This window comes from Pieris rapae, chromosome 7, assembly GCF_905147795.1.
Source record: "Pieris rapae chromosome 7, ilPieRapa1.1, whole genome shotgun sequence".
NCBI lineage: Eukaryota > Metazoa > Arthropoda > Insecta > Lepidoptera > Pieridae > Pieris > Pieris rapae.
The window spans coordinates 8181184-8197663 of NC_059515.1; the positions used below are offsets into that span (position 1 = coordinate 8181184).

The 16480-nt window shown below is 30.5% G+C and overlaps 1 protein-coding gene across 3 annotated transcripts in view; it reads left to right on the forward strand.

Moving 5' to 3' along the window:
• The window catches only part of LOC111004151, a 139826-nt gene that overhangs the window by 69598 nt on the left and 53748 nt on the right, over positions 1-16480 (forward strand). For all 3 annotated transcript variants that reach the window (XM_022275024.2, XM_022275026.2, XM_022275025.2), the window contains 2 exons: positions 4470-4523; positions 13614-13643. In XM_022275024.2, coding sequence (XP_022130716.1) covers positions 4470-4523; positions 13614-13643 — 84 coding nt within the window. The remainder of the gene's footprint in view (positions 1-4469; positions 4524-13613; positions 13644-16480) is intronic.

Here is a 16480-nt window from a genome sequence, read left to right on the forward strand (position 1 = left end):
TTATTTAATATTTTTCCTTTTATACGGCTTCGTTTTATAATATTGCATTAAAAGTTCAATGAAAATACATGGTATTACTCCAAGATCCCATCATCAGAGCCTGATATGGTTATACTTCAAGCCATCTTTGAGCTATCAAGGCAACGAAAACAATGCTTTTTGAAGACAGTTAAAATTACTGACATTAATATTTACATATAAACAAATAAATAAACAGCCGTGCGAAGCTGCGTGCTGATTATACTTACAATGTTTACCTACAGCCGTTAAAAATATTTATAAATTACTTAAGATAAGTGTATGTCATTAATCCTCCACTTACATTATAAAACCAACAGCGAGGATTAAAACAATTGTTCTTATCTATTGTTATAGATTGCAATTAACCTTAAATGTTTTGAACAAAGACATTCAACAGAGAAGATAAGGCAAAGAAAATTGTGGAAATTTATACCTCAACTGTAAATTTCCACATTTTTTTGTAATCACTAATATTCTTGCTTGACGTCTTCGGATCTTTGTAGTATGATAGTAATGAGTCGAGAAACAATTTAATATTGTAAGACATTTTGTATTTGTATATAAAATTATATAATTAAATCTCATAAAACGTTATTGATTTTCATTTAACATTATTAAAATATATTCTATTGTTATATCCACCACCAAATAATATTAATAAACACAATAAAGAAGAACTACCAGTTACAAAAACAAACTAAGAGCCCACTTTAATTAAAACGCAGTTAAAACAATTCACTAGCTTTCAGCGATTTCGCTCCCTCAATGCTTGAAATGAAAAGTCTTCGAACAGTGCGTTCCAGTGATTAATAACACTTGATCTCTTACTTCAAGCCTGGTACACAAGCTATAGAGACGGCTATGTTCGGTGTTTATCTACGCGTTGGAATTGATTAGAACAGATCCGTAGAAGAACTCTAATCACTGTAATAGAAAATTGAGCTATTACAGTGACTAGGGTTATATAGAGGAATATTGCCTGAAGAACGGATGGGCCGATGGGCCGAGGACCAGTCGGCGAAGCGTTGGATGGCCTCCCACTATGTGGACAGATTACCTGGTGGGGGATCCCAAGCCTGGTCGTACTGGAAATTTAGGGGTAAGGCCTATCCAGCTGTGGACCACCAGGCAGAAACCAACAAATATCGTGGCAAGAGAAATATCAATTTCGATTCGATTGAATATTTTTTCAGATTGATTTGCATTAAAATTTAATGTCGTGGAGATGAGAAGACTTACGTCATGTATTTACTGAATGCATTATAACTCATACGCGGAATTTATTTATTCATACAAATTATATAATACTATTATGATTAACTCGCAGTTATATAACATTAATTATATTTCTCGCTAATTGAGATTCTACAGAAGCAATTTGATTATTATAATGGACGCTGTACTAAAATTATCTTTTTTTTTTTTTAATTCTCCATGATGTAGAACTACAATGGCTGGAGAATTACTTATAGAATTTTTACTATCAACTCTAAATCTAATTGACATTTCAGACATTATTTTATGAATTGAAATTAATAATTATTATGTAATAATTCACGCTCCTTTGTTGGTGTTAAATTAGAGTAAGCATTGTTTTTGATCAAACTTTTACAAAAGGAAAAAAAATCCACGAAATTATGATATACCTACAACTAAGTAATACCTAAGTCTGGGTTGTGTGATGGTGTGAAAGTGTGGGTGTGTGTGCTCATGATGCAGGTTATTAAATTTCTCAATACTACTGTGAATCAAATTTTGCAGTAAGCTGCTGTATTATGTGTGAAAATAATTAATATATTAAATAGGTACATATGTATATAAATATAGTTAACATAATGTAAACTTATTCACTTCAATAAGAATCGCTTTAATGTCAACGTCCTGGCGTAGAACCTAACCAAGAGTCATCTTAAAAATTGTATAAGTCAATTGTACAGGCAAGAAACTCCATTCTATTTATAATCGTCAAGTTTTAAAAAAAAACTTAGAGGTAGCTTCATCCGTTCCGCCATGCACCTCATGACATATTAAAGCAATATATCATAATAATTTAGTAAAACAGGCATGCGTCAATATTGTGTATCGCTAGTCTACTGTATTTGGAGCGCACGCGCATGTCGGAATACCGATGATCTCCTGACCTCTGTGGTCGCTTCCGATTCGATAATTGCAATTTTTCCTCAACCTTGTCTTAATCTACTTCCGTAATTATTTTCACGCAATGTCGAAAGAATTTCCCTTTTCTTTAAAACAATTTTTTTATCCTTGAACTGTGTTATCGAAAGTAATTATAATTAAGTTATGATTATAGACAATAAAGCCTAGGACAGAAACATTTCTGGTTCATTATTCTTAAGACAAGTTTTTTTTAAACCTATTGACTCAAATTCCGAATATTGCTTATAAATCTAAGGTAAGAAGCCAGTAATTCTATGATAGCGATTGAGTTCAAACAGGCAGGTTCAGCTTATAATAATATTAACTGTTTTTTTATAGTTAATATATAAAAAAACACATTAACATATTCATTATATTTTATATTTATTTTAGTATATAGATTCATCATATTATGAAATACTCAAAGTACAAACTACCTTGAACTTCACAAAAACTCACCCACGCATGATATTTTGTTTGCAAACAATAGTCGACTGACACCATTAAACTATTGCTAGGCAATTATCTGTATGAATATTGATTATATTTAAATATCATGTAATTATCTCTAACATCCGTAATATTTACATGAATCGCATTAATAAAAACTTGCCCCTTGTAGTGTTAAACCAAATACTAGCGTCAGGCTAAATTAAATCAAAATTATATTTTTTTATTTAAATCGTATTATATTATCTTTGCTTCTTTAACCTTCTGTGTTTTATTATTGTTTAGCTTAAAAGCTCATCCAACACAGAAACGCCACTTTGAACAAAAAGAAAAATAAAAAAGAGTATATTATATATACTTTTCTTTATATTATTATAAATTTTTTGCAATGCAGTTTTTTGTTAAGTGGGTTAGATGTTTTTTGCATATTAAAATCTATCAGATAACGCTTTTGCTAAAAAAATATACTGACGAATAAAATATCTTTGTACCGTAAATGTTTTTGGCAATAAAATAATAATTTACGGCGCAATTGAGTTTTGGAAAATTTCTGCACAAACACGCATTGGTCACTTTGGGATTACACATAAAACACAAATCGACCTGCTATCGCTACGTAGATTATGATTAGTTAAGTATAAAAACTGAACGGTGTGATCACCAAGTAAAAGTAAAAGCGATAGGTGATGATTGTTGTCTGAAGGTACTATATATCTTCTGCACGGATATGCAAAAATTTTATATGACAATTTTCAATAATCTAGATAATATAAGGGTTATTTGATTATTAGCAATCGACAGTTTTAGACGACAGCTGATCATTAAAACTGAAAACATTGTCTGAATCCGATTTCTTCGAGTTGAAAATTGAAATTAAAATCTCGAAAAGAAGAAATAACCCAAACTGTGGCACTAACACCTAAACCGCGGGTTTTTACTGTTCTCGCTTATAGTAATAAATAATCTAGCTTAAATGCTTTAATCTTGGAAACGAATCGAAACTACAACGCCAATTGTATCCCCCAATTGTTATCATTATTTGGATTGGGGTATAACAGCTTATGACCAACTAACCTACCGAATATAGACAAAAATCATAAACTTTGGTCAAGTGGTTTCAGAAGAGTTTGGTTACAGTGTACACGAGAATATAGTAATCATAGTCGGCCCTATCACTGTCAAGATTGATCGTCAATCATCTCGAGACGGTCACGCTCGGCTTAGCATAACCTTGATACTGCAAAATTCTACGTATAATACGTACGTTGAAGTAAACATCGCCATGGCTGATTATATAAAATTATTTATTTACGCTTCGACCACGTGCTATCTATCAATTATTGATGTATTTTCCGAACACCTTTCGTTTGTTGTAAAATAACATACATTTTTTTATATTTGTTCGTAAGTAAATGTAATTGCGTTCGTAAATGCTGGAACCAACCATTCCATTGATTGAAATAATATCAAATTGAAATTCATGTTATTTATGGTGCAAGTTTAAATTTAATTTGTGGCGTTTAGATTAATGTTGTATGAATCACACGACAGCATATAGCAAAAAATTTGCGTTTTTATACGACTTTATTAAGGTAAATATAAAAAAAATAAATTGCTTGTCTTACTTATTCCACCAATATCAATACCAATATGGAAACGAGCGTACCAATTCTTAAAAGGTCGGTAACGCACTCGCGAGCCCTCTGGCATTAAGAGTGTCCATGGGTGGAGGTATCACTTAACATCAGGTGCCTCCTGCCCATTTGCCCCTTGTTCTATAAAAAAAACGAAATAATAAGCATGTTCTTGCTCAAAATTAATATAAGTTTCATTTGTTTCAGCTATGTCGGCCGATGGCTCGACCACAGACATTCATGGGCTGCTCAACGACACTGGTAAGTTCTTAAACAAAATATTAAAAATATACCAGTGGCAAAGTGGCAAAGAGTCTATCTATATCTAAACTCAATTCAACCATCCAAACCAACCACACATTATTTCTTATCAAACCTTTATAAGCGACATCTGCAGAAATAGTGCTAAAATATGTAAAATTTACCGTCTTACTTTATATGTATAAAGTACATAAGTCTACTAGATGTCGCTTATACGCGTTTTGTAGTGTGAATCTTTGAACATAGGTAGCGCGCAATTCAATGTCATTATTGTGAATAATTTCGAAGATATCGTATTAAAGGTTTTATAATAATTTTATAAAGCATTACATTTTTCAATCTTATCAAATTGAATACATAGATGGCGTTCAAACTGAAAATCATTTTTACTATTTTACTGCTAGACATCGCGTCCAACGAACAATTACAACAATAATATTACGTTTTTGGATATTAAAACGGATTTTGTAATTTGGTATGTAAAATAATATTTTTTTATATACTTTCGGTATTATATATAATTTTATAAATGTATTCGAGGTGAATAAAAACATTGGTAATTTTTACCGTTTATTTTACGAAACCACTGAATTGGAAATGTTTAATTTTTTTTTAATTGTTCTGTTTTTATATTTGCGTAACGATTAATTATTTTATATATTATGATATTTGTTGTTGATACACGAACGAAATGACGTCATTCAATCTCGTAAGATTTTTGACACATAATGCCGTATTTCAACGAGGTATTACGTAACATTTATTTGAATTGACGGCTAAGTTTTAATTTTGAAGGCAAATCAAAATACACTAAATTGGCTTTGGTATTTGCGGCATAGTACTCAAAAGATGCTTAAACCACACGATTCAAGTAAACATAACTTGGCTTATCTTAAACGCACGTTTCATTTAACAATTAATCATCAAAATATAGTTTAAATTTTTAGGTTTGATGTAGTTTTTAAACATATACAGTCAAAATCTATTATAACGACCTCAACTAGACGACTCATATTCGTCATAGAAACCTTTAATCGGAACAGTCGAAGACGTTGTTTTAGTTGTGTTACCTGATACAAAAGATTATCCGGACTCTTTGATTTTGGTCAATAAACACGGTATGTTGTTCTAAACGATGTCGTCGTAAATGGTTTTTACTTACTTCAGTGTTTGTTTATAGTCTAGATCTATACAAAAGTGTATAAATTTTTCAAATTGTTTTTACTGTGATTCATAGTTTTTTTATAATCTTTTTCTGCACTACTCTGTGTTATTATTAGATCTTTAGCAAGGGAAACCTGAAAACGATAAGCTTTGCTTTTAAGCGATAACGCTAGCCGCGTTCAGACGTTTACTACCTTTTTTATGTTTATTGTTTTCTTGAGTGTAAATAATTACCTATAACGACAAATGGTTATGCAACAAACCGGCCATTTTAAGTTCCGCTAGATCAAGCAATGTATTTATGTTATGTAAGGGCTATAAATAATAATGCTTTATGTAATTGGAACGTGTAAATGATTTCATTGAGGGCTAATTGTATTGATTAAGTAATACCACTGGTACCAGCTGTCCACTAAAGTATTTCCGAAACAATTCGACTAGGTTCATTCAAAAAAAAAAGCGTACCAATTCTTAAAAGATCGGTGACGCACTCGCGACATCTCTGCGATTGAGTGTCACGGCCTACTGCCCGTTTGCCCACTATTCAATTACAAATTTGATAGTTTGAGTAACACATATTGAAGCCTCCAAGCACGTTTACTTTTACAAGTTCAGTATATTTATTTATTTATTTATATTATTATAAATATATAGGCCCTAATACACAATAAGGCTAAATTGGATTGCAGGTGGATTTTGACAAATTTTGACGATGTATATATTCTGACCTAGAGATCAGTCTTATTTTCATTAAAATCGATTCAGTAGTTTTAGACATTTCACATATTTCTGCAAAGGTATAATTTAGGTATCTAATCATTTTTTCAATTACTATTATTGTCTAAAGTAGTTTAAAATTGTCCCTGGATTTAAACTAACCTAGGCTTTGTTAGGTTTACAATGACACATAATAATAGATGGCGTTGCGTCTCACTCAACAAGGCAGATACGTATTTGCGTATATTTATATAAAAATAATCAGTCTTCGGTGGCTTCACACTTGTGAAGATAAGTAGCCGTTACTTCTGTTTCCTTGAAGTATCACCTTTTAAAAGAAAAGTTATTCTATACAATCGGGCCAAAGACCCAGACAGACCCTGCGGTTACAAATATAATATAACAACTAATACGTACAAAAATTTCATATCCTACGCTGGTGACCGTTAACTTAAAGGAATTCAGGTCGTTCACCTTTGCATTAGTTTGTATCCCAATTCCTCTAACTCTGGGGGGTTATTGAACTATGCAGGTGTTAAACGGAATTTTTATCTTACAGTAGTTTTCCTATAAGAATATCTAATGCCTAACAATAACACTAAAGACACAAGTCTATATATAACTAACAGCAGGGTTAAACACTTGATACTAAGTGAGATACCGCCGCCCATGGACACTCTTATTAGCTTGGGAGTGCGTTACCGGCCTTTGAAAAGTTTTAACGCTCTTTTCTTCAAGTAAGTCAAATTGGTTGGAAAATATTTCAGTACATAGTTGGTTCCACATAGTGATGGTGCGCGGCAAAAACTGCTTAAATAACGTTTAGTTTTGGCACAATGGACGTCGAATTTAGTATACTACCAATAATTTCTCCGTAAATAATCTGTATATTTCAATTATCAAATATATCTGCACATAATTAATAATATATTTATTGTCACATGAAAGACCATGTGCTATATTTAATATCTAATTAGTTCACGTCACTATCAGATAATACTATGCACAAAGTCTAAGTTGGATCCACAAATTTTCCACGCATATAAGGTAACTGTTTTCTCTGTTATAATACCATACGTTAAAAAGTGTAAGTACACGCGTTAGAAGTTATACTTTTTTGGCGTAACAAAATAAAAATGTTTCGAGTACTTTATTGTACGTTTGTAGAATAAACGACAGTAACAAAAGAAAATAGGTATTTAGTTAAAAATTCAAATTCAAATTATATGATTAATGTACCTAACAGGGTGTCAGTTTTTTGTAACGGTTTGCGCGCGTATTGTAAAAATATACTCATTATTCCAATCTCTCCTAGCAATATGACCAGATAACTTTCTTTTTTCTTTTTTAATTCAAAATAATTTATTAATATAGGTAGCACAACTTATGAACGTTAGTCAAGAAATACATATGTTTAATGCTAAATGCTTCTAATTTTATATCTACTGCCAGTTTACAAATGAAGAGCGTTGAACGGAAGAGAAGAACTGGCAATAAACTCTCCGCCACTCTTTTTAATTGCCACGTTTTTGGTTTTACACAATGTTTGTAAGAAGCTCCAACCATTACACCACCAATTAATAGGTAATTATTATAAAATACAGTGAGGAAATGCTGCCAGCGTCAAAAGTACAGCCACAGGGTCCAACCTTTCAAAATTGTTTTAATTTTATTTAATTATTTTTATTATTAGTATGTAGGTTAAGACAATTGAAAATACTACATATTAGAAGTTATCTAACACTGCGCGGTTGACGACCTTTTCATGAATTTCTAATTAAATTCTTACCTTTAATTGTAAAATAACTTACTTGTTTGAAATATTTCTACTTGTTAAATCAATCAACTAATCTATACTAATATTATAAAGAGGAAAGGTTTGATTTTTTGTTTGTTTGTATGAATTGAATAGGCTCCGAAACTACTTGGCAGATTTGAAAAATTCTTTCACTGTTGGAAAGCTACATCATTCCTGAGTGACATAGGCTATATTTCATTTTCAAAAAAAATAGGCATCCTTACTAAAATTACGATAACATTTACATTTGTTTATTATTTGATACAATTCTAACAGATGGCGCTGAGTTAAAGGTAGTTTAGTTTAGGTCCGTGTCGTGGTACCAACGTTTCACATAAGTTCTACTACGGTTTCCCTTGATTAATTTACTACTATGTAATATAACAAAAACCTTAGCCACAGCAACGCTTGGCCGAGTCTGCTAGTAATAAATATATGTTCTAGGAATTAAAGAATTCTAAATCTAAAGTTATTAAACTGCGTTAATTCAAAGTATGTAGGCAATTTCCCTCAATAAAAATATTCGATCGTGGTCTATTAACTGTTTATCTATATCTTGTTTGACACGTGTAAGCCGTGTTTGTTAAACAATGCCTTTGTAACCATCTATTGAAAAGCAATCCGGGAATTAGGCTGGTTTTAGTATGGGTCCCGTAAATCATTTATTATTATTTATTTCACTACATCCGCTGCGGAAGTGTCGTTCTTCATTACTTTTCGTTTAAAAATACACGCAGGACCTTTATTTTATCGAGAACACTAATTTAGTAATCGTTCTGAAAAATGAAATTAAGTTTTTCTGTTGATCTATTGTATAACTTAATGCCGTCTGAAAGAATTAGAAAGTTTAAGAGTTAGTTGAATAAATTCATAGTTAATTAATTACAATAATATTAATATTAACTCTGAAACTATCGATGTTTTCCATGAAATCATTAATTGTTTGCTGTCACAAAATGTTTTATACAATTGATATGTGAAGAATCGCTATCAAACTAGCGTCATCATTTTATTTGCAATCTATGCAAAAAATATGCTAACAATTCAATTATGCGTATTATTTGTATGATTAGTAATGGCGAAAAAATTGACAGAAAAATAAATACTTTATATTCCTTAAACCGTCATCTGCTAATTAATATAAAAATATTAACACACAAAACTCTGCGGTTGAAAAAGTCCTTCAATTAGAATCCCATTCAAATCAAGCAAATGTTTTCACAGTAATTCCTTGTACTACGTCAGTATAAATATTAGATCAAAACAGCATTAAGATATTAATTCGCTGGGGACAATATGTCACCTTTGACTTGTTGATACGATAAGCGATGGAAACCTTCCGAGTCAAGAGTTATCGTAACGGGAAGGTTAATATGTTTGTTTTTGAGTTTTTTTTGGTAAAGGTTTAATACAGGCCTGATTTAAAAAAAAATAGTTTTAGAATACAATATATAACTATACAGAAAACCACTGAGAGGTTAAACCTTGGTGCCTGAAAGGCTACACCACAGTACAAGTTTTAAATTACTTTTAAACTAAAGAGTAAAAAATACGATTTATACAAAAAAAAAACGAAAACATTACAGCAAACAGAGACACTCTCGAGCCCTCTAGAATCGAGAGTGTCCATGGGCAGTGGTATCACTTAACATCAGGTGAGACTCCTGCCCGTTTGCCCCCTGTTCTATAAAAAAAAAGAGAAAAATGTATTTAAACCTTATACATAATAATTCATCTATCTTCAATTAATGGCGCCAAGCTGTTGCAAATGCTGTTGTAGATTTTTTTATGTTTAAAACGTTATCTGGGATTCGTAATATTTATTATATACTTACTACATTAATTATGGTTCTTACAAACCACGCCTTATACACCAAACTACATAGATTAGTTGAAAAATACAGGTTATACATTAATAACATATGTACATTACATTACTGTACATTGTACTTTATATTTTAAGTGAATCATTTTCATGTTAATGGTTCTGTATCTTACAGAAACTTGGCGATTAAAAATGTTGGCGGAGTCTTGCCAGTGCTTCGCACTCGTACTAAGCCACTGATTAGGTGACTGTTAGTAAATATTTATGCAGAACATTAAACAAAGGAAAGTTGCGTTCCTGGGTCACGTGTTGCGCCATGACCGCTACCACCTCCTTCAATTATAATGGGTAAAATCCAGGGTAATCGGCGTGCTGGTAGAAGGAAAAAATCATGGCTTCGCAACGTTAGCGTTGCTGCATCTGGCACGGAACAACTATAAACTTCATGAGACTGACGGCTAACCTCCAGTAATGGAGTTAACATTTATTTAGACCTTAATTTTTGTTATTTTTTAAATATTAACGTAATGTTGACATAGTTACCAATGAATTAATTTTTTTTTGAGTTGATTACAAAAGTAAAAGTATATAATATTATCTGTAATTTATTATTGAGGTGCTAAATAAACGTAGCAATTAAATAAAGAACTTAAATATAAATTAACAATGAATATTTAGAATAACATTTTCTTTCCTCTTCTTACCAATTAATATCCAATATTATTACATAATCGCAGTAGGTCATAACACTCGTAAAGAAAATTTTCTAATCTACGAGGAAAATAGACATGACTTTAAAACCCCATGACCGAACACGTGTCCATACAATAAATCTCTAAGGTCCAATCAATGTTTGCATACAAATTGTATTCAAATGTGATTGATTCTGGAAATTCGTCATTAATATAATATCTGTTATAAACTTGAAGAGATTGAACGGGCAAATATCAAAAACTACTAGGTGGAATTGAAAAATCCTTTTGTGTTTATAGTCAATTTATAGAAGAGAAGAGAATTTATATTAATCCCATTAACGCACATAACATGCAGATCACAGAGGATAGGTGGTCTAACGCCAGTCTATTTATTCTTTATTTCACCCAACTATCTACTTTTAGCGAAAATTTAGTTTCCAACATAATTTCATATGATTCTATCTTGGTCTGTAAAAGAAATGTAACATACTGTCTGTTAATTAAAATTGTACTGACGTCAAAAAATGTAGACTCTATACGATAGACATGTTTACATTCAACATTGAGAAACAGGTGCAAGTTAGTCCTACTTATCAAAATGTCAATATCATATGACAACATGAGAGATGGGAGACTGAGAAGACCCGTAACAGAAGGCTGATATTTTTGGGTACCAGAAGGCTGGGCAAATGTAGAAAGAGGATAGAATTGTTTTTTAAATCCGGCCCCTATCAAAACATATATATATTTTAAGTACAGGTCTGTGGAGCCTGAACGTCATCAATTCGCGTCATTGCATTTTACTTTCAAATGTTTTTAAAAAGATTTTCACAGTTAGATTTTATTTCTAACACATAAAAGAGTAATGACGTCAATCGTAACAATCAGATAAAATCAGAGAAATTTAAACTGTATCAATCAATGTATGTATCTTATCAGAAATTTATCAAAATAAACATAAATATGTTTTCACAAATCTGTTCTTCGTAAATCGTCGTAAATTATCAGTCAATCTGTTATTGTTTTTCAAAAATGTGTTATTTTGTTATGTTATTTTAGATTTTATGATGTCATCTTTAAAGCAAATTGAAATCGATTTTTGTTTAGTTTCTTAAGTTTAGTTTTTTTACTAGTAATTTATTTTTTGTTAAACAGTTGTTTTGTATTGTTTAATATTAGATCTCTTCGTGTATGTCATGTTTGCCTATAAGTGCTTGTCACATTAAAAATAGTATTTTGTGATTTTTTTAAGCGATGTAACAGTGTGCAACGTTGGCAAGCTTTTAATCAATAAAATAAAAAATAAAGGCCCTTGTATGAATTAGAGACAATATAAATTTAAACAGCGCGACTTTTCCATTTAAAAACATAATGTTTTTCTAACGCAAAATTAAACGAAAGCAAAGGTTTGCATTATCTTTAAGAATAATTGCAGGCAATATGCATTTGTACCACCCTTATCTCGTCTATTTTCTTTCGCTATTTAATTTTTATGTTGAATCTCGGTTAACTAAGTTCACAAACTCTATGAACTCTGTTAAGTACGTCATTATTGTACGTATGGTACTGGGAACTATACAAATATTTATCTAAAAAACTGCGCAACATGAAAACAGGGAGATTGACGTAATGCAATGTTATTTATTATGATAGAATGAACTCTTTATCGCTAATATAAAATAATTGTTATTTACAAATAAGATGATTGGTTCATTTCCTACACACCCTATTTGCACATTACTGGAAAATAAATCCAGAATATTTGTATGAACCAGACATAGCTATAGACATATTTAAAAATATGTACATAAAATACATCGTTCCATCTGTTTTTATTGTTCCCGATGTGGCTGACACCCTAATACTTTATATAATAGTTGTAACTTACCATGTATGAAGTTTTTGAGAAAATAAATAAAGATTATTATTATTATTACTTTCTGTTTAGTCAGCACACATAAAAGGGTGAGACTGAATAAATTCTAAGCTGTCGTTAAACGTAAATTAATCAATTAATCTTTTTATAAATTTGATGAATGTTTAAATGATCCTAATACTTGGGATTGTTAAAACAATTTGTATGACTCAATTGAATGCAATGGAAGTTTCATAATCATTCGGCATGGGGCATATATTTCATTTATACATTTTTATACATATTTGTATATTTAAGTTTATTAATGAAAGAAGAATTTTAAACTATGTATTACAAATATTTATTAAACTGTGTAGTTTTAGGATTTTTAAATAAACAAAGAATGCAGTCAGGATATAGGAAGAGCCTAAGGTCAGGTGCAGTATAATTCGCATTTCCGCCCGCCTCGTTGTCACTTCCGGTTCCTCTATGATCGGTAGTTCATGTCTTTAACAAAGATGTTAGTCTAAGGTATTATGAAGAAATTTAAAATCTTTACGGGATTATAATTATGTTATAATTAAGCTATTTAACTTCAATATCCGACCATATCATATTCATTAGAGATTATTAGTTTGCGAGATCAGCGGATATAGAAATTGCTCAATCAAAAAGACGAAACTATTCAAAAGAGTTAGAGAGGTATAATACTTTATACTAGCCAACTGTTAACTCATTATTGAATCGATATAACATTTATGAGGTTAGCTTGCGTTTAGTGGATGTATGCGAATTCATTAAACTCAGAGTACTTCAGGAGTATTCTAGATATACATAGTAAATGGGTAACTAGAACCGAAATGTCGAACCGATACAAAGTCGTAATGGACTCTGAATTTTGAGTACAAAATGAAGTTTGCCTATTTAAGTTAAATAGAATTATAAATATAGCTATTCTCAATCAGATTTATTATAATGATATTATTAATATGAAGGTAGAGATTAACATTTTTAGTAAAATTATTTTTTATTTCAGAATCCGACCTCACCGGCCTTTCGCATGTTGGTAAGTGGACAATTTTATATTAACAAATACAGTAATTATTTCCTGAAAATAAAAATAGCAATAAATCTTTATTTACACCACAGTAACATTAAATAAATGAAAACAAACAATGTAAACGGACTTATGGATAAAATCAGTTTCTTTCAGACAACCCAAACATAAATTATATAACAATTAAATAAATACAATTTACTAAACTCAAAATTACTAATTAACAGCTGTTTGTTTTATTTAAATTACTATTCCATAATTATCGTAATGAAGCCATAATATCATAATAATAATAACTAAGTCATTATAGCGTTAATGATAAAGAACGCTTAGACATATTTCACTAGAACCCGTGTCTTATATTTAATTCCATCACAAACGAAATTAGTTGGGTTGATTTTCGTAGCACGCTTCATCTGCATGCTATGCCAGCTGGTAGCAACCGGCTTACGATGGATATAATGTTTCAGGCCTATATAATAATAAGTCTTAACTATGGTTACTAACTAACTATAAAAATATAAATAGTATGAATTTCATGAGATAGGGAGGTAATAATAAAAAGATTGTTGGATTTTGAGTCCTTACCTTTCAATTATAAAAATGAACAACGATAAAAGGTTTCCTCAAGAGCTATTTAAAATTATTCCAAATTTGAATTTGTAGTGTTGTCACAGTAAGTATGCAAAGGTTGACGGGTTGATTAAAACTATTTTCCTTTTGGTGATTAAAATATGAGAAATATTTGCATACTACAACAGTATATTATATCTTTTAAATTAAAACAGCGTAACAAATTCTGCCACTGTCCGCTGGCTACATTGACCGTAGAACATTCTGCGGACATTTAATAAGCTTAATGATAATGTAGCTAACAATTGTATGGACGGAAGCGTTAACTAGCGTGTTCTTAATTAAACATTGGTGTCGGTAACCGTTTGTCCTTCAAATTGTCAATTGTCATTTTCTTACACGAGCGACACCTTAATTATAATGGTTGAATGTAATTACTCTAGTAGAAGACGTAACCGCAAGATTAAAGTCAGAATGGATATTTATTTCATTTAATAACTAATCAGTTAGGTTAGTTTAAAGTAATTTTATGCTAAACAGTATTAATTAATCTTTAAAACTTAAGTATTAGTTTATTAGCCAGATCTTATACTTCTAAAAATATCAATCAATCAAGTACCAATTTCTTAAACGAAGTAGTGCACAAAATACCGTAGCTAAGGGACAAAAGTCAAGATAACTCCTTGTTCTAATGAATCTAATCTGGCTATAAAATTTCCGTCTTTACAATTCTTATACAAACGTCCGTACTAAAAGTCGTTACTAGATTTATGTATCTAAAGATTAGTATTATTCATTTACGAAATTTTAAACACAATTAATTAACAATCGTCGATAAGCCTTTTGGTCTTCTCTAAAGTTAATAAAAATCTTATGTAATAGCTAACTATAAATAACTTTTAGCTAAAACCATAGTACCTTAAATAAGCAAGATTTGACTATGTTTCATTTAATTTTTTGTTCCGGATAAATATTAAGGTGGCATAGTCCCTACTAGTACTCTACCATTGATCGGTAGCTAATAGAGAAAGCCTTCAAATCGTCCTTCAACTGACCTTCTTAAGGGCCGTGAATATAATCGGTGTCAACATATTTACGGCGATTTATATGGCTTTAATGCAATAATGGTTATTTAATAAACAACAAAGCGCGGTATATTCTATGTATATAAATTTATTATATAATACGCATGTGAGTAACAATGTAAGCATAAAGCCTGGGAGATCTCTTTAAGCGGGATTTGTTGCATAATTTGTTTAGTGTTTTACTAAATTTAAATAGCAAGAAAACTTTAATACTATATTGTCTTTATTTTGAATTTCGAATTCTAAGAATATTTTAGTAACGGTATTAATTATAGTAAGGTTTGATTAATTGTAGGAGCGTAAATAATTAATAAATAAGCTTTATTTTTCAGTAATTACATGTTTAAATGTGATTTAGCTAGTTCGTTAATGCTACTCAATTACTATTTTACTACTGTAGTAAAAACAAATATTGCTTTACTGTACTGACAAAAACCAGCAATAAATAATGACAGCAGATGTTATAAAATTTAACTGATAAGAAACTATCAAAACAAATTGGGAAAACCGTGAATTTTCAATGTAATTTGCACACGGCGTTTGCGATTACTTTTTACTGCGAACAAAAATAATCAATGAGTTTTAATTGTATGGAAACGATTTAAAAACCAGTATAAAACAGATACTCGACGATATATCTTATCTTGTATAAGCATTTTTCGACCTCGGTTATTTTTCGAGACGCCCAATAAAATACATTTTCGGAAATCCTCCGTCGATTTTTAAGTTTTTGCTTTAAACTGGAAGACATCGGTTAAGGCGAAATACGCCTTAACAGATGTTAAAATAATAATTTATACATTTTGTTATAAATACATCTCAGTAAAGTAAAAAATAATAAATAAGTTGAATAATAGTTGTTAAAATTAATTTAATTATTTCATTATGTACAAAAAAATACAATATAAATTATCCCTCCTCACATGTTTTACAGACCGTATACGTTATGATTTATGCTGATTTTTCCACGTATAAAGTAAATTCTAAATACAAAGAAAAAGCAATAAAACAATACGCGTTCTATTCTTTAAATGTCTGGTTCCCGTCAAAACAAACTGCGTCGTTGCGAAAATAAAAATAAACGCTTAAAAACAATTTGATGTTTCCTGGAATTGAAAAACATTGTTTAAATTCTGACTCTTGATGAAAACCAATCACAGAATAGAAATTTACGATAATTTCGTCAAT